This window comes from Oncorhynchus gorbuscha, linkage group LG11 (assembly GCF_021184085.1).
Source record: "Oncorhynchus gorbuscha isolate QuinsamMale2020 ecotype Even-year linkage group LG11, OgorEven_v1.0, whole genome shotgun sequence".
NCBI classification, from domain to species: domain Eukaryota; kingdom Metazoa; phylum Chordata; class Actinopteri; order Salmoniformes; family Salmonidae; genus Oncorhynchus; species Oncorhynchus gorbuscha.
This window is the reverse complement of record NC_060183.1, coordinates 62,964,920-62,991,316: the sequence shown is the minus strand read 5'-3', so window position 1 is coordinate 62,991,316 and position 26,397 is coordinate 62,964,920. Positions and strand designations below refer to the sequence as shown.

The following is a 26,397-nucleotide window of genomic DNA, read 5'->3' as shown; positions in this document are numbered from 1 at the left end:
CAAGACATACATCTGACATCTAGCCAAAGCACTGTTCTCTCCACTGTCAAAGAATAGTGTTACCTACACATTCTGTAATGTGGACGGTCTGTGCTCAACCCGAAAGCTAATGAATGGATTTAGGATTTGTCTAAAAATAAGGGTGTATTAATGACTAATTCAAAGTATGTGTGTTTTCCAGCTGAAGAAGTTGGTGTATGTGTACCTGGTGAGGTATGCAGAGGAGCAGCAGGACCTGGCTCTACTGTCCATCAGCACCTTTCAGAGGGCCCTCAAGGTAACGTGTGTGTGTGTGTGTGTGTGTGCGCGCATCGAGCTTTGATGCTAAGGGTTCTACCATTTGAATTCCCACGCACTTGTACTCTTAGACGAAAGTGTCATGTTTGGTGTGTGTATTTGTGTTTAAAGGTGTGTGTGTGTGTGTTGTGGAGAAGTATTGAGCCGTTAAAGAGTCTGTCTGTCTCTATGTGAGGTCACGGGCCAACAATAGTGTTTTTAGAGGCCACCCCATCATCATACACCATAGCTGGAAAACTACTTTCAACCCCTGATTTCAACCCCTGCTAGCTCCATACCATGCTTCACTTCCTACCTGTGTGGGTGGGTGTGATGTCGTTTTTGTGTAGTGCTGTATCATGTCGTCAGGATCTCTAACCACATGATTTGTCTCCATTCCTTTCTTTCTATTTTACTTTCCTCTGTCTCAAGGTGTAGATAATACTAATACCGGCTCTCTCTCCCTCTACCAGGACCCTAACCAGCTGATCAGAGCCAGTGCTCTCAGGGTTCTGTCCAGTATCAGAGTCCCAATCATCGTTCCCATCATGATGCTGGCCATCAAGGAGGCTGCCTCCGACATGTCCCCTTACGTCAGGAAAACATCCGCCCACGCCATCCAGAAACTCTACAGGTAGGGTGTGGGTGGGTGTGTTTGTGCACGCGTGAGTGTTTTTGTGTGTGTGTGTTTTGGACCTTGGAGTTGTATCAAAGCTTTCCTCCTGCTCCTCAGCCTGGACCAGGATCAGAAGGAGCTCCTGATAGAAGTCATTGAGAAACTGCTGAAGGACAAAAGCACAGTGAGTAGAACCAGTTTACAGTACCAGGTCATATATAATTACCCACAGGAGACTTCTTACAAGACCTCAGTAGACAACATGCTCGCCATACAGTGTTAATCTTGTCAACAATAGCTATGATGTAAAATACTGTCAACAATATATTTTTCCTGGCTAAAACTGACAATAAAAATGTGTACTCGTTTTCTCTGTGCTCCTGTCCAGGGCGAACAATTTACTGTTAATACTTGACCAACACTCTCTACCATGTTAATTTTGTAACAATTAATTAGGAATCAAATCCAATTCACTAATTAGCCTATTTTTTCTGAAATTTTTTGTCCTTTTCATCGTAAAATGTCAAAACAACAATGGCTACGAGTCACATCGCGCTCTAGCAACTTCGTTGTCGGGCCAGGCGCATGCACGCTGACACGGTCGCCAAGTGTACAGGGTTTCCTCTGACGCATTGGTGCGGCTGGCTTCTAGGTTAAGCGGCATTGTGTCAAGAAGCCGTGCGGCTTGGCTGGGTCATGTTACGGTGGACATGCGGCTCTCGACCTTCGCCTCTCCCGAGTCCCATCGCTGCAACTCCCGTACGGACAAGACTAACTAACAATTGGATTCCATGAAATTGGGAACAAATAAAATAAAATGTGCCTCCACCCTGCTGCCAGAAAAATTACAATTATTCTTCCAGCAACTTAATGTTATGAACAATGATGGTATGTATAGGGTGACATGTTCTCACAAGAACAATATAGTATTTTATTTGTTCTGGTTAGTGATTGTCTTATTTCACTGTAGAGCCTCTAGCCCTGCTCAATACGCCTTAGCCAACCCTTTAGTTCCACCTCCCAAACATGCAGTGACATCAGCTGGTTTAAATGTTTCTAGAGACAATATCTCTATCATCACACAATGCCTAAGTTTACCTCCAATGTATTCACATCCTACCACACCTTTGTCTGTACATTATGCCTTGAATATATTCTATCGCCCCCAGAAACCTGCTCCTTTTACTCTCTGTTCCGAACATACTAGACGACCAGTTCTTATAGCCTTTAGCCGTACCCTTGTCCTACTCCTCTGTTCCTCTGGTGATGTAGAGGTTAATCCAGGCCCTGCAGTGCCTAACTCCACTCCTATTCCCCAGGTGCTCTCATTTGTTGACTTCCGTAAAAGCTTTGGTTTCATGCATGTTAACGTTAGAAGCCTCCTCTAAGTTTGCTTTAGCACACTCTGCCAACCCGGATGTCCTAGCCGTGTCTGAATCCTGGCTTAGGAAGACCAACAAAAACCCTGAAATTTCCATCCCTAACTATAACATTTTCCGACAAGATAGAACTGGCGGAGTTAGCCTGCAGAGTTCTGTCTTACAATCCAGGTCTGTACCCAAACAATTCAAGCTTCTATTTTTTTTAATCCACCTTTCCAGAAACAAGTCTTTCACCGTTGCTGCTTGCTATAGACCACCCTCTGCCCCCAGCTGTGCCCTGGACACCAGGTGAATTGATTGCCCCCCCATCTACCTTCAGAGCTCGCGGCGCTAGGTGACCTAAACTGGGACATGCTTAACACCCCGACCATCCTACAATCTAAGCTTGATGCCCTCAATCTCACACAAATTATCAATGAACCTACCAGGTACAACCCCAAGTCAGTAAACATGGGCACCCTCAGATGTCCTGACCAACTTGCCCTCCAAATACACCTATGCTGATTTCAACCAAGATCTCAGCGATCACTGCCTCATTGCCTGTATCTGCGGTCAAACTACCACCCATCATCACTGTCAAACACTCCCTAAAACACTCCAGCGAGCAGGCCTTATCGACCTGGCCCGGGTATCCTGGAAAGATATTGATCTCATCCCGTCAGAGGATCCCTGGTTATTCTTTAAAAGTGCCTTCCTCACCATCTTAAATAAGCATGACACATTCAAAAAATGTAGAACCAGGAACAGATATAGCCCTTGGTTCACTCCAGACCTGACTGCCCTTGACCAGCACAAAAACATCCTGTGGCGTTCTGCATTAGCATCGAATAGACCCCGTGATATGCAATTTCTCAGGGAAGTTAGGAACCAATAGTTAGGAAAGCTAAGGCAAGCATTTTCAAACAGAAATTTGCATCCTGTAGCACAAACTCAAAAGTTCTGGGACACTGTAAAGTCCATGGAGAATAAGAGTACCTCCTCCTCCCAGCTGCCCACTGAGGCTAGGAAACATTGTCACCACCGATAAATCCACTATAATTGAGAATTTCAATAAGCGCTTTTCTACGGCTGGCCGTGCTTTCCACCTGGCTACCCTTACCCCGGTGTTACGAATCCCTTTTGGCCCGACAGTCTAGGGGGATGGTAATGAGACCCGTAACATAACTCATGCAATTTTATAATGGTGACAAAGTGAGAATGAAATAACCACAACTGAAATCTTCATCAAACTCAGGGTTTATTGTAAAACACACAGTAATGGGGGGAGCAGGAAAAGGGGCTGAGCTGGACCCAAGGAAAGAAACAATAAGTATTCAAAAACACCCCTAAGCTAGACTAGCCTACTTTAACAACATCTAACTAACCAAAAATACAGTGGGTGGTCTGCCCAGTTCTAACTAGTGTATTTAACAAAGTTTACCTACGGGTAGTGTATGCCCATGGGCGACTTGTCTTGGTTCCCCCTTTTCCCACCAGCAAACAAACACCATAACCAAAAACAATACTCACAGGTGATGACAAAGTGCTATGAAGGTGCTCAAACAAAAGATAGCTCAATACACAAAGAGAGTGAAACAGCGAGATCTACAGACATGGCATTTTCAGAGAGATTGACCTCTAGAGCAAACAACTGACAGGGTTTTTAAACCAAGGGAAAGGAACTGTGATAGGGTAGGAAACAGGAGGAGGTGTGTCTTCTGATTGATGATTGGATTGGTGACTGATTAGGGAGTGATGATTTTCACCTGTGAGGGGAGAAGGAGAGAAAAGAACACAGGATACACACACACACAGGACACACACACAGGATACACACACAGTATACTGGTATCCGTAACACCCGGTCAACTGCCCTGCACCCCCCACAGCAACTCGCCCAAGCATCCCCCATTTCTCCTTCACCCAAATCCAGATAGCTGATGTTCTGAAAGAGCTGCAAAATCTGGACCCCTACAAATCAGCCGGGCTAGACAATCTGGACCCTCTCTTTCTAAAATGATCTGCCATAATTATTGCAACCCCTATTACTAGCCCGTTCAACCTCTTTCGTATCATCTGAGATTTCCAAAGATTGGAAAGCTGCCACGATCATCACCCTCTTCAAAGGAGGAGACACTCTAGACCCAAACTGCTACAGACCTATATCTATCCTACCCTGTCTTTCTAAGGTCTTCGAAAGCCAAGTTAACAAACAGATTACTGACCATTTCGAATCCCACCATACCTTCTCTGCTATGCAATCTGGTTTCAGAGCTGGTCATGGGTTCACCTCAGCCACGCTCAAGGTTCTAAACAACTTCATAACCGCCATCAATAAGAGACATTACTGTGCAGCCGTATTCATCGACCTTGCCAAGGCTTTCGACTCTGTCAATCACAACATTCTTATTAGCAGACTCGACAGCCTTGGTTTCTCAAATAATTGCCTCGCCTGGTTTACCATCTACTTCTCTGATAGAGTTCAGTGTGTCAAATCGGAGGGCCTGTTGTCTGGAGCTCTGACAGTCTCTATGGGTGTGCCACAGGGTTCAATTCTCGGACCGACTCTCTTCTGTATACATCAATGATGTTGCTCTTGCTGCTGGTGATTCTCTGATCCACCTCTACGCAGACGACACCATTCTGTATACTTCTGGCCCCTACTTGGACACTGTGTTAACTAACCTCCAGACGAGCTTCAATGCCATACAACTCTCCTTCCGTGGCCACCAACTGCTCTTAAACGCTAGTAAAACTAAATGCATGCTTTTCAATCGATCACTGCCCGCACCTGCTTGCCCGTCCAGCATCACTACTCTGGACGGCTCTGACTTAGAATATGTGGACAACTACAAATACCTGGGTGTCTGGTCAGACTGTAAACTCTCCTTCCAGACTCACATTAAGCATCTCAAATCAAAATTAAATCTAGAATCGGCTTCCTATATCGCAACAAAGCATCCTTCACTCATGCTGCCAAAACACCCTCGTAAAACTGACCATCCTACCGATCCTCGACTTCGGTGATGTCATCTATAAAATAGCCTCCAACACTCTACTCAACAAACTGGATGCAGTCTATCACAGTGCCATACACTACCCACCATTGCGACCTGTATGCTCTCGTTGGTTGACCCTCGCTTCATACTCGTCACCAAACCCACTGGCTACAGGTTATCTACAAATCTCTGCTAGGTAAAACCCCGCCTTATCTCAGCTCACTGGTCACCATAGCAGCACCCACTCGAAGCACGCGCTCCAGCTGGTATATCTCACTGGTCACCCCCAAAGCCAATTCCTCCTTTGGTCGTCTTTCCTTCCAGTTCTCTGCTGCTGGAGACTCCCATCTCCCTCACTAGCTTTAAGCACCAGCTGTCAGAGCAGTTTACAGATCACTGCACCTGTACATAGCCTATCTGTAAATCAAATCAAATCAAATTTGATTTATATAGCCCTTCGTACATCAGCTGATATCTCAAAGTGCTGTACAGAAACCCAGCCTAAAACCCCAAACAGCAAGCAATGCAGGTGTAGAAGCACGGTGGCTAGGAAAAACTCCCTAGAAAGGCCAAAACCTAGGAAGAAACCTAGAGAGGAACCAGGCTATGTGGGGTGGCCAGTCCTCTTCTGGCTGTGCCGGGTGGAGATTATAACAGAACATGGCCAAGATGTTCAAATGTTCATAAATGACCAGCATGGTCGAATAATAATAATAAGGCAGAACAGTTGAAACTGGAGCAGCAGCACAGTCAGGTGGACTGGGGACAGCAAGGAGTCATCATCATAAACAGCCCATCCATCTATCTACCTACCTCATCCCCATACTGGTATTTATTTATTTATTTATTTTGTTCCTTTGCACCCCAGGACCTCTACCTGCACATTCATCTTCTGCCGATCTACCATTCCAGTGTTTAATTGTGTTTAATTGCTATATTGTAATTACTTCGCCACCGTGGCCTATTTATTTCCTTAACTTACCTCATTTGCACTCACTGTATAGACTTTTTGTTTTCTTTTGTTCTACTGTATTATTGCCTGTATGTTTTGTTTATTCCATGTGTAACTCTGTGTTGTATGTGTCGAATTGCTATGCTTTATCTTGGCCAGGTCGCAGTTGCAAATGAGAACTTGTTCTCAACAAGCCTACCTGGTTAAATAAAGGTGAAATAAAAAATAAATGAACACAGTCAGGAAACAAAAACAAATAAACAGTATTTGGTTAGGAACGTCTTCCTTTCTTATAATTTGAAAATAGTAATTTCTCCTCCATCAAAATAATTTTTTCTCTATGTAATTTTAAATGTTGTAGCCACATGGTCGTTCTGATGCACATTTCCGTGTAGGGTTGAAATGTATAGCTGGTTTCCCTTTCATAACCAACTGTTTTACCAGTACACTGATTCATTTTATTTTAGTGTTTATATATACACTGCTCAAAAAAATAAAGGGAACACTAAAATAACACATCCTAGATCTGAATGAATGAAATATTCTTATTAAATACTTTTTTCTTTACATTTTTTGAATGTGCTGACAACAAAATCACACAAAAATTATCAATGGAAATCAAATTTATCAACCCATGGAGGTCTGGATTTGGAGTCACACTCAAAATTAAAGTGGAAAACCACACTACAGGCTGATCCGACTTTGATGTAATGTCCTTAAAACAAGTCAAAATGAGGCTCAGTAGTGTGTGTGGCCTCCACGTGCCTGTATGACCTCCCTACAACGCCTGGGCATGCTCCTGATGAGGTGGTGGATGGTCTCCTGAGGGATCTCCTCCCAGACCTGGATTAAAGCATGCGCCAACTCCTGGACAGTCTGTGGTGCAACGTGGCGTTGGTGGATGGAGCGAGACATGATGTCCCAGATGTGCTCAATTGGATTCAAGTCTGGGGAACGGGTGGGCCAGTCCATAGCATCAATGCCTTCCTCTTGCAGGAACTGCTGACACACTCAGGCCACTTGAGGTCTAGCATTGTCTTGCATTAGGAGGAACCCAGGGCCAACTGCACAAGCATATGGTCTCACAAAGGGGTCGGTCACGTGCTCAGTGTGAATCTGCTTTCATCTGTAAAGAATTTGCCAATCTTGGTGTTCTCTAGAAGCACAACCGCCACCTGTGGACGTCGGGCCTTCATACCACCCTCATGGAGTCTGTTTCTGACCGTTTGAGCAGACACATGCACATTTGTGGCCTGCTGGAGGTCATTTTGCAGGGCTCTGGCAGTGCTCCTCCTGATGTACTGGCCTGTCTCCTGGTAGCGCCTCCATGCTCTGGACACTACGCTGACAGACACAGCAAACCTTCTTGCCACAGCTCGCATTGATGTTCCATCCTAGATGAGCTGCACTACCTGAGGCACTTGTGTGGGTTGTAGACTCCGTCTCATGCTACCACTAGAGTGAAAACACCGCCAGCATTCAAAAGTGACCAAAACATCAGCCAGGAAGCATAGGAACTGAGAAGTGGTCTGTAGTCACCACCTGGAAAACCACTCCTTTATTGGGGGTGACTTGCTAATTGCCTATAATTTCCACCTGTTGTCTATTCCATTTGCACAACAGCATGTTACATTTATTGTCAATCAGTGTTGCTTCCTAAGTGGACAGTTTGATTTCACAGAAGTGTGATTGACTTGGAGTTACATTGTGTTGTTTAAGTGTTCCCTTTATTTTTTTGAGCACTGTATATATATATATATATATATATTTATATTTTTTTCCTGTTATGTTTATTATTATTTTTGTATATTTTTTTAGCAGGAATATGTTTTCTATCTCAGGATTGTGCCCTGGAATCACATAATACGTAACCGTGTCATATCATTCCATGGCTGCTTTTCTGCTTCAGCAGAGAAACACAACCCCCGTCTGTAACCAGAATACTTATGCTTCAACAAAAGATCCCAATCGGAGATGTCCCCTACTCCTACAGGGTTACTCTGCTTCAACAGGATGTTCGCCCTATAATTACTTCTAGGACTTTCCCTATTCAGAAATAACTCTGCTACAACTAGGGGTGTCTTTTCTACAACAACAAACAACATAATGTGCACAACCTGTTCTTAGAACAGGATTTTCGATGTTTAAAAAAAATCAGTGTCACTCTGAATTTATCTTATCTGTCCGGAATGACGTATCCAGTCACTGACACTCCTGGCAGGTCCGAGGTGGGTCCCCCTCTGCTCCGTTTTAGTAGTTAGAGAGTGTGGTAACCTGAGCCACATTTAACAAAGCCCATGCGCGCAGTTTAACTTCGGTCTCCTGGGAGCAATCGGCAAGCGAAGTTAGTATCCCACCGCTGTCACCAATTTATTGTGACAGAATATTTAATCAAAGGGAAGAGACTGTAGATTCTTTCAAACAACCCTTCATCATGAGATTAGCAAAAATTGTGAATCAAGGTAGAGCATCAGGTGCATAGTTGAAAGCTCAACAAACAGTGCTGGTTCAATGCTTTTATAGAGAAAATACATAAAACCCCTTTCTGTATACGTGGCAGTCAGCTGATAGTGTGAAAAAGGTCATTCGTTGCCTGTGTAAATTTAAGATAGCACAAGGTTGATAGCCCAAGTGCTCAACTGTCTATTAACAACAACAACCACTATATTGTACTCCTTTCTGCAAGGTTCCATACATGTGACTTTCTTTAGATGGTAAACCCACGGGATTTCACATGCTGCGGTTGCACCCAAACGTTTCTTAGCTGTAAGCCTAGTCTTATGACTAAGTCACACCAAGACAAGTTTGTATCAGGTTAGGAAAACACTAGCATATAACAAGAGACTATTCTTTAAGCATGAAAACACGGGATAGCATGACTAATTTTGTAAGTTTCCACGGCACTCCATTAATCAGTTAGCAGAAGGAATTGGGTATGCCGATTTCCCATTTAAGGTGGAGCTTCAGGTCTTTACTAACTTGGGGATAAAGGTCACACACTCATTCAAGGCTCTGTTTAAACAACTTAAAAACACTCCTGGGGCGCATTAAGCAGGATTTCATAAGGTGGTATATCTAAATGTGTTTATTGGTTTCTACATTTGAAAACAAGGATGGTCCAACTTGGGCCATCATTGAGTTACTGTCAAGCCTTCCAACTTCTCCTGTCTCGCTCTTGTGCTCCTCGATACCCATGAACATTGGCACCCATGTTTTGAATCCCATAGTCAAGAACTCCCTTAACGTCTGGTCCCAATTCCGAAATCACTTTAGCCTTAAACAAGCAAGCGGCTTCTCCTCATGAACATCTAATCATCTCTTCCCAGCATCACAGATTGACACGGCATTCCAGTTGTGGCATAGGAATGGTCTGGTGTTTTTTTGTGACCCACATCCATCTCATTCGATACTCTTGAGGGTTGACCATAATATTCCCAATTCCCACTTTCAAATACCTGCAAACTCGCAGCTTTGCCAAAAAATATTTCCCTTCATTTCCACTGGAGCCTACTAAGTGTCCAGTCAATAGGTGCTTAGATCTTAACTTGTATCTGAAGGGCACAATCTCCAGATTATACAACATAATACAGAACATTTAATCCACCTCCTTGGCAAATACAAAATCTACATGGGAGCAAGACATTGGTGGTGAGCTACCCGATGATATATGGCAACACAGTATTGAGCGTATCCACACATCATTTTGCATAAGGCATGGATGGGCTCATTCAGTTGAAGGTTTTGCACCGTCTCCATTACGCAAATAACAGATTGGCAAAAATATGTCTAAATGTTGACCCCAAGTGTTTGAGATGCCACCGGAGTCCAGCGACTGTGGGACACATGTTTTGGTCATGCCAATATTTGAGTGGCTTCTGGGACCCCATTTTTTTGGGGGGGGGGGGGGGGGGGGGCATTCTCACATATGTGTAATACAACTGTTAACCCAAACCTGTTCACTCCTGTTTACTACCACAAATCTGCTAGCTCGCCACCTTGTCTTCTTCCACTGGAAAAAGCAAAGCCTCCCTCCCTTTATGCAGTGGGTTAAGGAGGTGATGTCATCTTTGCCACTGGAGAAGGTCAGGTTCACTGCAAGTTAGTCTTAACCTGGTCCCCATTAATACAATATGTGTGGAGAGCCTGTCGGTGGAGGGATGGGAGGGAGGGAGGGGTGGGAGGGAGGGAGCGGGTTGATGGGGGAGGTTGTACTGTTTTTCTGTTCTCATATCTGAAAATCTATAAATAAATAAAGTTGACGAGATGCCCTGGGGGAAAAACGAGAATTCCACGTGAGATTAATTGACATTTAATTTGACATGAAGCTCCTTTTCATCTGTTTTGTCCAGTCACGAGCATGCATACATGAAGAATATAGTCCAGTCACGAGCATGCATACGTGAAGAATATAGTCCAGTCACGAGCATGCATACGTGAAGAATATAGTCCAGTCACGAGCATGCATGCGTGAAGAATATAGTCCAGTCACGAGCATGCATACGTGAAGAATATAGTCCAGTCACGAGCATGCATGCATGAAGAATATAGTCCAGTCACGAGCATGCATGCGTGAAGAATATAGTCCAGTCACGAGCATGCATGCGTGAAGAATTTATAGTCCAGTCACGAGCATGCATACGTGAAGAATATAGTCCAGTCACGAGCATGCATACGTGAAGAATATAGTCCAGTCACGAGCATGCATACGTGAAGAATATAGTCCAGTCACGAGCATGCATACGTGAAGAATATAGTCCAGTCACGAGCATGCATACGTGAAGAATATAGTCCAGTCACGAGCATGCATGCGTGAAGAATATAGTCCAGTCACGAGCATGCATGCGTGAAGAATTTATAGTCCTGTCACGAGCATGCATACGTGAAGAACAGCATGCATACGAGCATGCATACGTGAAGAATATAGTCAGTCACGAGCATGCATACGTGAAGAATATAGTCCAGTCACGAGCATGCATACGTGAAGAATATAGTCCAGTGAAGAATATAGTCCAGTCACGAGCATGCATACGTGAAGAATATAGTCCAGTCACGAGCATGCATACATGAAGAATATAGTCCAGTCACGAGCATGCATACGTGAAGAATATAGTCCAGTCACGAGCATGCATACGTGAAGAATATAGTCCAGTCACGAGCATGCATACGTGAAGAATATAGTCCAGTCACGAGCATGCGTGAAGAATATCACATGCATACGTGAAGAATATAGCAGTCACGAGCATGCATGCATGAAGAATATAGTCGAGCATGCATCAGTCACGAGCATGCATGCGTGAAGAATATAGTCCTGTCACGAGCATGCATACGTGAAGAATATAGTCCAGTCACGAGCATGCATACGTGAAGAATATAGTCCAGTCACGAGCATGCATACGTGAAGAATATAGTCCAGTCACGAGCATGCATACGTGAAGAATATAGTCCAGTCACGAGCATGCATACGTGAAGAATAAGTCCAGTCACGAGCATGCATACAGTCCAGTCACGAGCATGCATACGTGAAGAATATAGTCCAGTCACGAGCATGCATACGTGAAGAATATAGTCCAGTCACGAGCATGCATACGTGAAGAATATAGTCCAGTCACGAGCATGCATACATGAAGAATATAGTCCAGTCACGAGCATGCATACGTGAAGAATATAGTCCAGTCACGAGCATGCATACGTGAAGAATATAGTCCAGTCACGAGCAGAAGAATATAGTCCAGTCACGAGCATGCATACATGAAGAATTTATAGTCCTGTCACGAGCATGCATACGTGAAGAATTTATAGTCCTGTCACGAGCATGCATACGTGAAGAATTTATAGTCCTGTCACGAGCATGCATACGTGAAGAATATAGTCCAGTCACGAGCATGCATACGTGAAGAATATAGTCCAGTCACGAGCATGCATACGTGAAGAATATAGTCCAGTCACGAGCATGCATACGTGAAGAATATAGTCCAGTCACGAGCATGCATACGTGAAGAATATAGTCCAGTCACGAGCATGCATACGTGAAGAATATAGTCCAGTCACGAGCATGCATACGTGAAGAATATAGTCCAGTCACGAGCATGCATACGTGAAGAATATAGTCCAGTCACGAGCATGCATACGTGAAGAATATAGTCCAGTCACGAGCATGCATACGTGAAGAATATAGTCCAGTCACGAGCATGCATACGTGAAGAATATAGTCCAGTCCAGTCACGTGAAGAGCATGCATACATGAAGAATATAGTCCAGTCACGAGCATGCATACGTGAAGAATTTATAGTCCTGTCACGAGCATGCATACGTGAAGAATTTATAGTCCTGTCACGAGCATGCATACGTGAAGAATATAGTCAGTCACAGCATGCATACGTGAAGAATATAGTCCAGTCACGAGCATGCATACGTGAAGAATATAGTCCAGTCACGAGCATGCATACGTGAAGAATATAGTCCAGTCACGAGCATGCATACGTGAAGAATATAGTCCAGTCACGAGCATGCATACGTGAAGAATATAGTCCAGTCACGAGCATGCATACGTGAAGAATTTATAGTCCTGTCACGAGCATGCATACGTGAAGAATTTATAGTCCTGTCACGAGCATGCATACGTGAAGAATATAGTCCAGTCACGAGCATGCATACGTGAAGAATATAGTCCAGTCACGAGCATGCATACGTGAAGAATATTTCATGCAATCCTCTCATTGGCAGAATTGACATCTTTCAGTTACACAGTCTGATTGAGCTGATATGCCCTGCTCTCTCACACAGCTCCCAGTCGGTCATTTCCGTCACTCGTCAATCTTTTGAACTAATTCGATGCCAGGACACTTGACTTGTAACTAACTTCAACTAGAAACAATGTTTACTCTTACTTTCATGTAAGGTATTTTTGCTTTGATCACATCAGAAGATCTATTATTCATTCCTCGGTGTCGCTGCTCTCGAGCCACAGTCCACAAATGCGAGTTGTGGTTGCTTTTTTCCTATGGGAAAAAAATATATATATTAGTTTAGTAGTAGGACTACAGTAATATTTCTGGCATTTTTGTAAAGCTCAAATGCTTACTCACCCCCCTTGACGGTTACGATGGGGAGAAAATCAGAGCTGTAAATTGTTTAACCTGTCGCCAAGGATTTTATAGCCTATATTGTTAATTATAACTGCAATCTGCTGCAATATCAATGTTGCCAGCTAAGGTATACCAGGAGATAATAGGCCTAGTTGGACAACGCTGTCTGAATGTCCACATGATGGAAGTTAGAGGTAGCCTAAAGTTAGCCTAAATGTTAATTGTTTAATAGAAAAAATGCCCTGACCATTGTGACTAAAATGGCTGTGACTAAAACTAGACTAATATTGTCCCGGGTTTTAGTCGACTGATAATAACTAACAATAACAAAGGATGAAATAACTCTAATTTATTTTTAGCGACCAAAATAGCGACCAAAATGAACGTCTTCATTCACCAAAACCTGCAATGAACAAAGCAGCATTGCAATAATCATGGATTAAATATATTGTATTCAGTCTGAAATCAGATGGGGTGTCTTCTATTTGATATCATATCTGTTCAAGAGTCAGTCCCTCTCTCTTAATTAATTGAAACCAAATCCATGATGTCACTACTACCACTAGGTGCAGTAATTCCATCCAGCCACCAGAGGGTGCTCCAGTCCAACAGAACAGTCTCCCCCAATCTTTAGCCATCTCTCCCCTCAGCTTAGCTCATTCACCAATGCAATGCTTTGTTAGCACCCACTTAAACCCACATCCTTAGACTCTCCCAGGTAACTTCCCATTTAGAAAGGCATTCTCCCACTGATGCTGGTGTCACCTTAATTTGCTTTCCACGGTTAAGTTATTTTTTCTAGATTAGCTTGAATGGCATTCTCCAACTCCAGTGTTTAAAGCAGCCCAGCCCATCACTAATACAGCATCTCCTTCCCCTATTAGGATAATAGATAGTGCATGCTCTTCAGAAAGTCACCATAAATACATAGCTAAATGCTCTTATCAAGGCTATTTAAATGTCAATTGTGCACATGCTGAAGTTAGCATATAGAATGCCCTGTACATTTAAAACATTTTAGCAGACACTTTTATCCAAAGCGACTTAATCATGTGGGCATACATGTTTTACATATGGGTGGTTCCAGGAATTGAACCCACTATTCTGGCGTTGTAAGCACCATGCTCTACCAACTGAGCTACAGAGGACCACATACAGGCCATCCACGCTCTTCCCCCTCTCAATTATGTATTCATTGCATACATTTCTCATTATATAAACAAATCCGTAGCACTAAGGCCAGTGGGGGCTGGAGAGCCCAGGACCAGATGCATAGCATATTTGGCTTCATTCACTAACGAAGATAGATGATTTCTCCCCATTGTAACACATTCTCACTGAGGCTGGTTGGCTGGCTGGCTGGCTGGGGGACAGAGAGAGATGGAGGGCACAGTCACAGAAGTGCTAGTGCTGTGATTAAAAAAAAGAGGAATGCTAATGTATTTTCAGGGGTATTTTTGTTTTATGATTTATAATAATTTCAGAGCTTTTATCATATTTATTGTCGGTTTAGTCTCTTTGCTTTTTGTTGGTGATCTATCGTATTGCCTTTGGTCTTTAATTCAAAGTGTAAGCCTATTTGGATTTATTCACTCTTAGGAGTGTCATAACAATCACTTCTGGATATATTTGACATGTGTCTTACATTACCTGCTTTATGACTGTTGATCCCACAGCAGTATTTCAAGTGCATTTGATGTGTGTGTCACAAAATGCTCTTTGCAGACTTAGCAGTTTTCCCCTAGAGGAAAGTAAACACCTAAGCTGATATTTCCATTCACGCTCAGATTTAGAATTTCAGATCTGCCGTAACTAGACTCCTTGTCCGTGTGATTAGCCTAATGAGGGAATGTATAAAGCTGAGGTGACAGACATGCGGCTTGGTAGCCGTTTATGGCCTACCATCCATACCCAAATTGTACTCTAAAACTAGCCTTGATTATTCAAAGTGATTGGGTGTTGCGAAAATTTGAATTCTCAGAAGAAACAAAAGTGAATTCCCAGTTGTGCTGTTAAGACAATGGGGTATTTTGATGTAAGTAGTATAAATCTGTATAGGTGTAAAAAATATAATACACTTTCAGTTATTGAGCCAATAAGTGGCCTTCCTGACGTTGGTCTGAACAGTGATGGCCCCTTTAGGCTAAATGTGTGTGACACCCCTGGTTAAAGAGGGGATGGTATAAAAGAATGAGAAGAGAAGGGCTGTTGCGAGAGAAACAACACAGGAGGTTGTGCAGCTGTTTTACTGTGATGGATCTATTATCCAGCCATTACAAGATAAATGATCGATCCCTCCCATCCCATCCCACCCCCTGCTTCCCCCTGCAAAATTGAAATGAGAACAGAGATATGTGTGTGGTATGATTAGGGGCTAGGTGTGATACCCATTAATTTAAGAGAAAAGGCAAGGGAGGAGAGAGAGAATGCAAGGAGGGTAGGCCCACCGACCCTGCGCCATGCCATCAATCAAGGCGTTGTCTCTGGTGTGATGACCCAGCACTCGCTGCCTCCCTGGCACCTCCCTGGCACCTTCCTGGCACCTACCTGGCACCCTAATTAGAATTCATGACAAAATAGATGCAAGGAAACGTTTTGGGCCCTTCATAATTTTATAGGAAATGTATTATTAGAGGAACCATTTGCTTAGTGTGATTTTTCCATTACTGGCTTGTCACGCAGTGTAGATAATATGTTGGTGGATGAGGGAGGGAGGGCGAAGAAGGGGCAAGGAAGGAGGGTGAAGGGGAGAGGAAGGAGGGAGTATGGGTGCCAGCTCCATAGATTGGGGTGTCAGTTTTGTTGATGGTGCATGTAGTTTACCTTGGTGCTGTGTCTAATGGGGGTAGTTGAGAGAGGGGGAGGGAGCACAACAGGCCTGAGATACTAGGAACATCAGTAACATCACTGATACACACACACTTACACTCGCAAAGTTCCTGTTCAAGTCCTGACAGTACTTTACTCCAACATGAGGTCTCTAAACTAGATGAAGTTTGCAGAGTTGGAACTTTACATCCAGCATCTGTTAGTTCTGAGACCAAGCACACTGTGCAAAACAATTAAAAACCACACACTACCCAATTAGGCCGCTTTCCAATTATAAACCACAAGCTCTGTTAAACTCTGCTTATGAGTTTTCTTATTGCCTGTGGATTTCCTAATTGCTTGCTAAACTGAGTGCTTAAACAATGTTATGTTCCTTGCCTCTGTTTTGATTCATTTCGTCCATATGGTTGTTTTTGTACACAACAGCTTGTTTTTGGTTGAAGAACGTACTTGTGGTTGCAAAGTTAGGCTGCTCCCAAACATGCATTTTCTCACACACCTTTCTATTTAAGTGATAATGCCCAGGATGCTGGGTTCTGGAGGATATATTGTCATGGGTGTTAGGCCCGAGATGAACTCGAGGGCCGCCACGAATGGGTTACCAACATATGAAAATTATTTTAATGAATTGATTCATACTATTTCATCTTTCCACAATATATAGTCCCAACACAAATCTAGGGTTGCTAGCCAAGTCGGTTGGCTGATCGTTCGTTCGTTCTATCAGTTCGGTTGTCAGAGACGTGACCCAGTCGTTAGTTTTAAATGTTCTTATCCCTGGCTTGCTAACTTGTCAACTAAGGCTAACTTACAGTGCAGCCAGAATAACAGCAAAGTAGCTGCATTTGCCTTTGTTTAAGCTGTTTTCTTGTGACATTTATTTGGAGACATCCATAACAATAAGCTAATGATGTGTGATTTCCCCTGGCTAAGAAAATGTGCTCTCTCCTCAGGACAGAGGAGCTAGCCAACAACACAGCTAACACAATCACTTCAAACGGAAGCTGGAAAGACTACAAACTTGCTGCATTTTGTTTCATTTGAACTGTTTTCTATTGAAATTACTTTGTATATATCCATAAAATGATGCTAATTTATGATTTAGACTGGCTGTGAAAATCTGCCTGCCTGTCTGTCTCTTCCCGACCCCTTCACATTCATTACTATGGGACAGCCGGAGATAGAATTTTAATATTGAAACAATGTTGCCAATGTCAGAGAGAAAGACGGGGTTTATACACATCTCCGTTATTGAAAACCAATTTCTAGTCTAAAAGAAATGGGAAATCATATCTACATGCTTTTTACAATGGAGTTCAAGTTTATACAATTTCTGGTTGGGCTGTTGAGACAGTGGATTGCGCAGTGAGATGTAACAGCATAAATAGGCATTTCAACATCATAGCTTTAGCCGGTGGTAACTTGTGGCATAGACAATGGCTGGAATGCGATTTTAACCAATCAGCATCCAGGGTTAGACACACCCATTGTATAAAGTTTTAAAAGTCATGTAGCAGCCTACTCTCTCTAAAGCTGTCCAGATTGTTGAATGATTAACACTTTGCCTTCTAGCTACCCAGTTGTAAGAGGGCCTCAAACATACACACACAAACACATACACAATCAACACAGCTGCATGGCGAGGCTGATGAGTAAATGTACAGGGTTTCTGCAGTGGCCATCAGGGTCCCATCTGTTGTAATGAGAGAGACCGAATTCTGCTCCCTATCTCCTTCCTTCTCCCCCTCGTCTCTCTATGTTGGAACTGTTTGCATATTAATACATAGCCATGTCAATCAGCCAGCCAGTCAGCCAGCCAGCGAGTCAGCCAGCCAGCAGCACTATAGGGATAGAACATGGACCAGACAAATTGATTTTTTTTCTCCCAATAAAATGTACTTGATTGCCCCCCTCCCCTTCCATCCCCCCGCTTCCCCCTTTCTCTTGTCTCATGAATAGAACATTCAATTAGTTATGAGCTGAAATAATAATTATGAGAAATGTTATGTTAGTGATGGATTTATTTGATTTATTTTTATTTAACTAGGCAGGTCAGTTAAGAACAAATTCTTATTTACAACAATGCTGGGCCAATTGTGCGCCGCCATATGGGACTCCCAATCACGGCCAGGTTTGTGATACAGCCTGGAATCGAACCAGGTTATCTAGTGACGCCTCTAGCACTGTCTTAGACCACTGTGCCACTCGGGAGCCCATGGCAATGAAAAGTTAGATTAGTTTAGTGAAGACTTAAAATGCTGTAATTTTCTACCCAGTTATTCTCCTGTGTGGTGCCTGAGTTTTTGTTTATTTTAATCTAACTGTACATCCTCATTATTTCTGTTAGATCATGAAGTACAGTCTTTCTAACCAAGGTGGCTTATGATGTGCCCAGGCTAGAGCATAGGTCTCCAACGCCGATTCTGGAGTTAATGAGGCTTTTGCTCCAGCCCTACAGTAACACACCTCTCTCTCCTCCTGCCCTCTAGTTGGTAGCAGGCAGTGTTGTGATGGCCTTTGAGGAGGTGTGTCCGGACCGTATTGACCTGATCCATAAGAACTACCGTAAACTCTGTAACCTGCTAGTGGACGTGGAGGAGTGGGGTCAGGTGGTCATCATCTCCATGTTGACACGCTACGCCAGGACACAGTTCACCAGCCCCTGGAAAGAGGTGAGAGATGGAGGGAAGGGGAGAGGGAAGCAAAGGGGAAACATGGTTTATAAGATTGTACAAGAACAGTGTGAGATGTGGTGTGATCATTTAAAGTGGAACTCAGCAGTTAAAACAGTAACAAAGCGGTTTCCCTGTTTCTGTAAAAAGCTGAGCGATGGGGCTGGAGAAATGTAACCACTCTCAAATTCATTGACTGCTATGTATGCAAGGACTGACAATCCATGATATCAAAATTATAGTTTTTGTTTACATTTACTTTGTTTACAAATATTGGAGTAACAGGCTTATATTTTGGAGTGAGCTTATATATTGGAGTAACAGGCTTATATTTTGGAGTGAGCTTATATATTGAAGTAACAGGCTTATATTTTGGAGTGAGCTTATATATTGGAGTAACAGGCTTATATTTTGGAGTGAGCTTATATTGGAGTAACAGGCTAATATTTTGTAGTGAGCTTATGTATTGGAGTAACAGGCTAATATTTTGGAGTGAGTTTATATATTGGAGTAACAGGCTTATATTTTGGAGTGAGTTTATATATTGGAGTAACAGGCTTATATTTTGGAGTGAGTTTATATATTGGAGTAACAGGCTAATATTTTGGAGTGAGTGTCACGCCTTGGTCATTGTATTTTGTGTTTTTGTTATATGTTTGGTTAGGCCAGGGTGTGACATGGGTTTATATGTTGTTTTTCGTATTGGGGTTTGTAGTATTTGGGATCGCGGCTGATTAGGGGTGTTGTATAGGCTTGGCTGCCTGAGGCGATTCTCAATCAGAGTCAGGTGATTCTCGTTGTCTCTGATTGGGAACCGTATTTAGGTAGCCTGAGTTTCGCTTTGTATTTTGTGGGTGATTGTTCCTGTCTCTGTGTTGTTTCACCAGATAGGCTGTAATTAGATTTCACGTTCCGTTTGTTGTTTTTGTATTGAGTTATTTCATGTATCGTTCCGTTTTCATTCATTAAAGATCATGAGTAACAAACACGCTGCATTTCGGTCCGACTCTCTTTCGACAAACGAAGAACGCCGTTACAGTGAGCTCATATATTGGAGTAACAGGCTAATATATTGGAGTGAGCTTATATATTGGAGTAACAGGCTTATATTTTGGAGTGAGCTTATATATTGGAGTAACAGGCTTATATTTTGGAGTGAGCTTATATATTGGAGTAACAGGCTTATATTTTGGAGTGAGCTTATATATTGGAGTAACAGGCTTATATTTTGGAGTGAGCTTATGTATTGGAGTAACAGGCTTATATTTTGGAGTGAGCTTATATATTGGAGTAACAGACTTATATTTTGGAGTGAGCTTATATTGGAGTAACAGGCTTATATTTTGGATTGAGCTTATATATTGGAGTAACAGGCTTATATTTTGGAGTGAGCTTATATATTGGAGTAACAGGCTTATATTTTGGAGTGAGCTTATATTGGAGTAACAGGCTTATATTTTGGAGTGAGCTTATATATTGGAGTAACAGGCTTATATTTTGGAGTGAGCTTATATATTGGAGTAACAGGCTTATATTTTGGAGTGAGCTTATATATTGGAGTAACAGGCTTATATTTTGGAGTGAGCTTATATATTGGAGTAACAGGCTTATATTTTGGAGTGAGCTTATATATTGGAGTAACAGGCTTATATTTTGGAGTGAGCTTATATATTGGAGTAACAGGCTTATATTTTGCATTCAACGACAGTTGAACAAAGCTCATGAGGCATTTATAAGTTATATTCTTCAAGAATAAATGGGTACAAATAATTAAGTCCAAAAATGTATGTAGCAACTGCAGATTGTCCCTTTAAATAATGGCTTGTCTTGAATGTCTCTTTAAAGCCAACCAGGACATGTCTCAGGTAAATGACCAATAGACATCATCATCACTAAAGTAATAAAGAAATAATTTCTTCAATATGATGTGTCAAATATAACCTAGAGTAAATAAATCACAACGTTAGACATTTGTCTACTGGGAGACATTTGTCTACTGGGAGACATTTTGTCTACTGGGAGACATTTTGTCTACTGGGAGACATTTGTCAGTAAGTATGTGTTGGTAATGTAAGTCTATAGTCAGTTATTTTTCACCCAGCGTTGCAGTTACTGTGTGAACATGAGGATTTGAAAGGGAACCCCTACACACAACGTGTCCTCAGTAGCTGTTTAATGTTATAACTTTACCAAGGTTGAAAGGCAAAAAATGTGCCATTAGCACAGTAAAAAAACTAGTGATATTTTGTGAGCACAGTGTGCGAAGTCTCTTTACCTGTTGTACAGGTGTCCAGCTCATCTTCAAGCAACCTCTAGATGTGTGTGTGCATCTGGCTTTGAATATGATGAGTTGACACCTGGTGGTGGATGTGGCTGATGTGCTATCAGATTTATGGTGGTTGTGCGTGTGCTGTGTTTCACAGTGAAAGTAAATGTGTGTGATGTGAATAACAGAGTGAAATGAAATGTGTAATGTGTGTGTGTTTCAGGACGGTGTGTTTGATGAGCACAATGAGAGGGCGTTCTATGAGTCTGATGAGGAAAATACTAGAAATGAGACGGAGGCCAAGCCCTACATGATGGACCCTGACCACAGACTGCTGCTCAGGAACACCAAGCCTCTACTACAGAGCAGAAACACTGCCGTGAGTCAAACAACACACACACACACACACACACACACATAGAAATATACACATACACAGAAGTAAGTGGTGTGTCTGTTCTTCAACCTGCTGTGAGGGATACAGGCAGCCTTGATGAAGGCGTCTGAGTGTGTGGTTCAGTTCTCACTCCTTCCTCAATGCTGTCTCTGGAACCAAGGCTACGCCGTGCCACCACTGATTCTGCCGCTGCTACACAGGAACACACCCATCATGTAACACACGCACACATTGTGAGCAGAGCTCCATCACCCAGGAGACTCAAGGTCTGTGTGGCAGTGTAGGAGCAGGAGGAAAAATGGTCCCAAATGAGTGTGTTGATTACAATGTGACATGTTATGTCTTTACCAGAGAAAACACACTGCGGCCCTCCATCTTACCGGCACTTACCGTCACTTCTTCCAAATGTGACTTCTCAGTCTGTACTCCGGCTATCTGTTACCTTCTCAATGACACGTCTCATTTTAAAACACATGGCACTTTACTTACTTTGCTGTTTGATATATGGAGCTTTAAAGTGCTTTGTGTCCTGAGTGAAGAGACTCATCCTAAATAAGAAGAGTGGGAACAGTATGACTGGAGGTGAAAAACACTGTCTGTATTTGAGGTGTTGCTAAGCGGCCATGTTGGATGTGTCTGTTGTCTGTTGTCCTCGGTCTGTCAGGTGGTGATGTCTGTAGCCCAGCTGTACTGGCACCTGGCTCCTAAAAACGAGGTCAGCATCGTCACCAAATCTCTGGTCAGACTGCTCAGAAGCCACAGGTAATCTCTATCCATTTTTCCCCCAAAAAATGTTCCTGAGGATTTACGATGGCTTAATATTTCCTCTCTCTCCCTCTTAGAGAGGTGCAATACATTGTGTTACAGAACATAGCCACCATGTCCATTCAGAGAAAGGTAAGGACTAGGGATGCAAATCTTGTTCCATTTTGTTGCTGACAAACCAACCCCCATTAACCAGTTAGCAAACAGTTATATTTATTCCAAACAGTAAAATGACTTGACCAACAAAAGATACTATGCATGGAAGGAACAGCCATTTTTCATTAAGAGTTTATAAAACTTGTGACAATAGCAAGCCTCTCCTCTCATTATTGAACATGCAACTACTGTAGTGAAGTAGAGAATGGAATAGATCATTTTCAATATATGCAATTAGCAGGAAGACTGTGTTCTAAAAGACACCTGATGCAATCCATTTCATGTGACCGAGATTAACATCTCGGTTCGAAACTTAGAAAGAGAGCAAATGTAAATATGTAACAACTAGGCTGGGTTGTTAATATGACTAGGATTGTGCCTTTGGCTTCTGAACAACGAAGGAAAGTTGATATGAAAACCAGTAGGACAGGAGAGAAAGGCTATGAAAGTTTTTTTGGTTGCTAGCTTAGCTGCTGTTGTTGGCTGCTTCATGCTGCTCCTCTCTCTCCCACTGCTGCCTGCAGCCTGCATCTGTGAGTTGCCTAGCAACGAGTCTCTGGCTTGCTTGCGGCTCAGCCGAGACAGCCATATCGGTTTAGTTATACAAATCTTTGGCCATATAGTTGACATGAGAAAGCTACCCTCTGACTCTATAAACCCACCTTACATTACAAATGTCTGCAAAATAATGATTCCGATTGACCCAGACACTGTTCCTGTTTTGACTGATGATTTTGTTCAATTCTGACACAATTTAATTCCACAAAATTATGCAAATTAACCTATAGACTGTTAAGGAGAGACTGGCTGCATCACTTGTTTTATTAAGAAACATTGTGTTGAAAATTCCAAATTGTTTGCATAGTCAACTTACACACGGCTCTGACACACACACTTACCCCACCAGACATGCCACCAGGGGTCTTTTCACAGTCCCAAAAATCCAGAACAAATTCAAGAAAGCATACAGTATTATATAGCTATTATTGCATGGAACTCCCTTCCATTTCATATTTCGCAAATGAACAGCAAACATGGTTTTAAAAAAACAGATAAAGCAACACCTCATGGCACAACGCCTCTCCCCTATTTGATCTAGATAGTTTTTATGTATTGATATGTAGCATACGTGTGCTATTTTTAAATGGATTCAATTCTGTCCTTGAGCTGTTCTTGTCTATTAATGTTTTGTATTATGTCATGTTTCATGTTTTGTGTGGACCCCAGGAAGAGTAGCTGCTGCTTTTGCAAAAGCTAATGGGGATCCTAATAAATACCAAAATACCAAGCATGACTGGTCAAATGTATTTTCAGTGGCTAACTGGCTAACGGTTAACCATTTAAAATCCCTAGTCAGGACAGACACCCTTACAGATGTAGGGTCTAAATTTGATTACTGCAGGAAATGTAGATGATATTTGATTTAGATAAATTCACTGAAAACACACGGTTACAGTGCGTTCGGAAAGAATTCCGATCCAGAATTTATGTTACAGCCTTATTCTAGAATGGATTAAATAGCCCCCCCCCCTCATAAATCTTCAAACAATACCCCATAATGACAAAGCAAAAACTGTTTTTTAGAAATGAATGAAATAAAAACTACTGAACTAACACATTTACGTAAGTATTCAGACCCTTTACTCAGTACTTTACAGGCTTATGTCTTCTTGACACACCTGTATTTGGGGAGTTTTTCCCATTCTTCTCTGCAGATCCTCTCAAGCTCTGTCAGGTTGGATGGGGAGCGTCGCTGCACCGCTATTTTCAGGTCTCTCCAGAGATGTTCGATCAAGCCCGGACTTTGGCTAGGCCTCTCAATAACATTCAGAGACTTGTGCCAAAGCCACCCCTGCGTTGTCTTGGCTGTATGCTTAGGGTTGTTGTCCTGTTGGAGGGTGAACCTTCACCCCAGTCTGAGGTCCTGAGTGCTCTGGAGCAGGTTTTCATCAAGGATCTCTCTGTACTTTGCTCCGTTCATCTTTCCCGCAATCCTGACTAGTCTCCCAGTCCCTGCTTCTGAAAAACATTCCCACAGCATAATGCTGCCACCACCATGCTTCACCGTAGCGATGGTGCCAGGTTTGTCAGAGTGACCATCGGGTTCTTGGTCACCTCCCTGACCAAGGCCTTTCTCCCCCGATTGCTCAGTTTGACCAGGCGGCCAGCTCTAGGGAGAGTCTTGGTGGTGCCAAACTTATTCCATTTAGGAATGATGGAGGCCACTGTGTTTGTTTGGGACATTCAATGCTGCAGACATTTTTTGGTACCCTTCCCCAGATCTGTAACTCGACACAATCCTGTCTCTGAGCTCTACGGACAATACCTTCGACTTCATGGCTTGGTTTTTGCTCTGACATGCACTGTGAACTGTGGGACTTTATATAGACAGGTGTGCCTTTCCAAATCATGTCCAATCTACTGAATTTAATATATAATAATATATGCCATTTAGCAGACGCTTTTATCCAAAGCGACTTACAGTCATGTGTGCATACATTCTACGTATGGGTGGTCCCGGGGATCAAACCCACTACCCTGGCGTTACAAGCGCCATGCTCTACCAACTGAGCTACAGAAGGACCAATTTACAACAGGTGGACTCCAATCAAGTTCTAGAAACATCTCAAGGATGATCAAGGGAAACAGCATGCACCTGAGCTCAATTATAGTCTCTCATAGGTGTCTGAATACTTATTAGGTATTTGTTTTTTTATTTTTAATACATTTTCAAAAATGTCTAAAAACCTGTTTTCACTGTGTCATTATGGAGTATTGTGTGTAGATTGATGAGGGAAGAAAATAGAATAAGGCTGTAACAAAATGTGGAAAAGGGGAAGAGTCTGAATACTGGGAGTGCACTGTATATTAACAGTATTGCACTTTTCATGTAACCTACATATGGCCAGCTAATAGCCTAACCACCAATCAAGCAACATTATGGATTAAACGTTATAATCCTGTTGATGCAGGATTATTTTGATGTGACTATCTAGGTCAAATTAAGATCCTACATCTGTAGTAGTAGGTCCTTTTAGTTGTAGTTTAGCGTGCATAGATGTATTGGCACACTGTATGTTCTGAACTGTATGTTTTGATGTTGTCTCACTAGGGCATGTTTGAACCTTACATGAAGAGTTTTTATGTGAGATCCACAGATGCCACTCACATCAAATCACTCAAGGTAAGCGCCCTCATGATGACCTAGTTAATGTAAAAGTAAACTGTGAGATGAGTTCAGGTGTGTGATCAGATCTGTCTCGACACCCCAGCTGGAGATCTTGACCAGCCTGGCCAACGAAGCCAACATCTCCACCATCCTTAGAGAGTTCCAGGTAAGTTTTTCTCTCCTCGTTCTATTTTTCTCTCTCTTTTTCTTTCTTTCTCGCTCTCTTTTCCTCTTTTTTTACATTCAAACCCTTTACCCATCTCTGGCACATGTATTTATTGCCTTTTACATTGAATGGCTCCGACTTGTGCTTTGCTTTTTCCAGACATATGTGAAGAGCCAGGACAAGCAGTTTGCTGCCGGTACCATCCAGGCCATAGGCAGGTGTGCCACCAACATCTCTGAGGTCACAGACACCTGCCTCAATGGACTGGTGCTGCTGCTCTCCAACAGAGACGGTATGGGGGAGGGATCCAGTCCATTGATTGATCGACTGATTGGTTCTTTGTCCAGTGTCTTTCCAAAGTTTGATGTGTGTGAAATCCTCTTGTAGGTATTGTTTTAAATGTAACCGTATGAAGTCATTACAGAGACGGTGGTCGCGGAGAGTGTGGTGGTGATCAGGAAGCTGCTCCAGATCCAGCCCACCCAGCACAGTGATATCATCAAACACATGGCCAAACTCTTTGACAACATCACTGTACGTCTACCACTATTTGAACATTTGTGTGTCTGTGTCCGAGTGTGCATTTCATGAGACTGAGCTTGTGTGAGTTGGAACATTTAATTGTGTGCATAGAGTAACCCATGCTGATGGCGCAGGCCAGCATCCTGTGGCTGATGTGAGAGTACAG

General features: G+C 42.7%; 1 protein-coding gene across 1 annotated transcript in view; it reads left to right on the top strand.

Annotated features, from left to right (window-relative positions):
- Window positions 1-26,397, top strand: part of LOC124049087 (AP-3 complex subunit beta-1-like) — a 76,396-nt gene that overhangs the window by 12,038 nt on the left and 37,961 nt on the right. Inside the window, 11 exon segments of the mRNA XM_046370432.1 lie at window positions 182-277; window positions 750-910; window positions 1,010-1,076; window positions 18,608-18,790; window positions 21,280-21,435; window positions 22,118-22,215; window positions 22,296-22,350; window positions 25,487-25,558; window positions 25,647-25,709; window positions 25,869-26,001; window positions 26,134-26,243. Coding sequence (XP_046226388.1) covers window positions 182-277; window positions 750-910; window positions 1,010-1,076; window positions 18,608-18,790; window positions 21,280-21,435; window positions 22,118-22,215; window positions 22,296-22,350; window positions 25,487-25,558; window positions 25,647-25,709; window positions 25,869-26,001; window positions 26,134-26,243 — 1,194 coding nt within the window.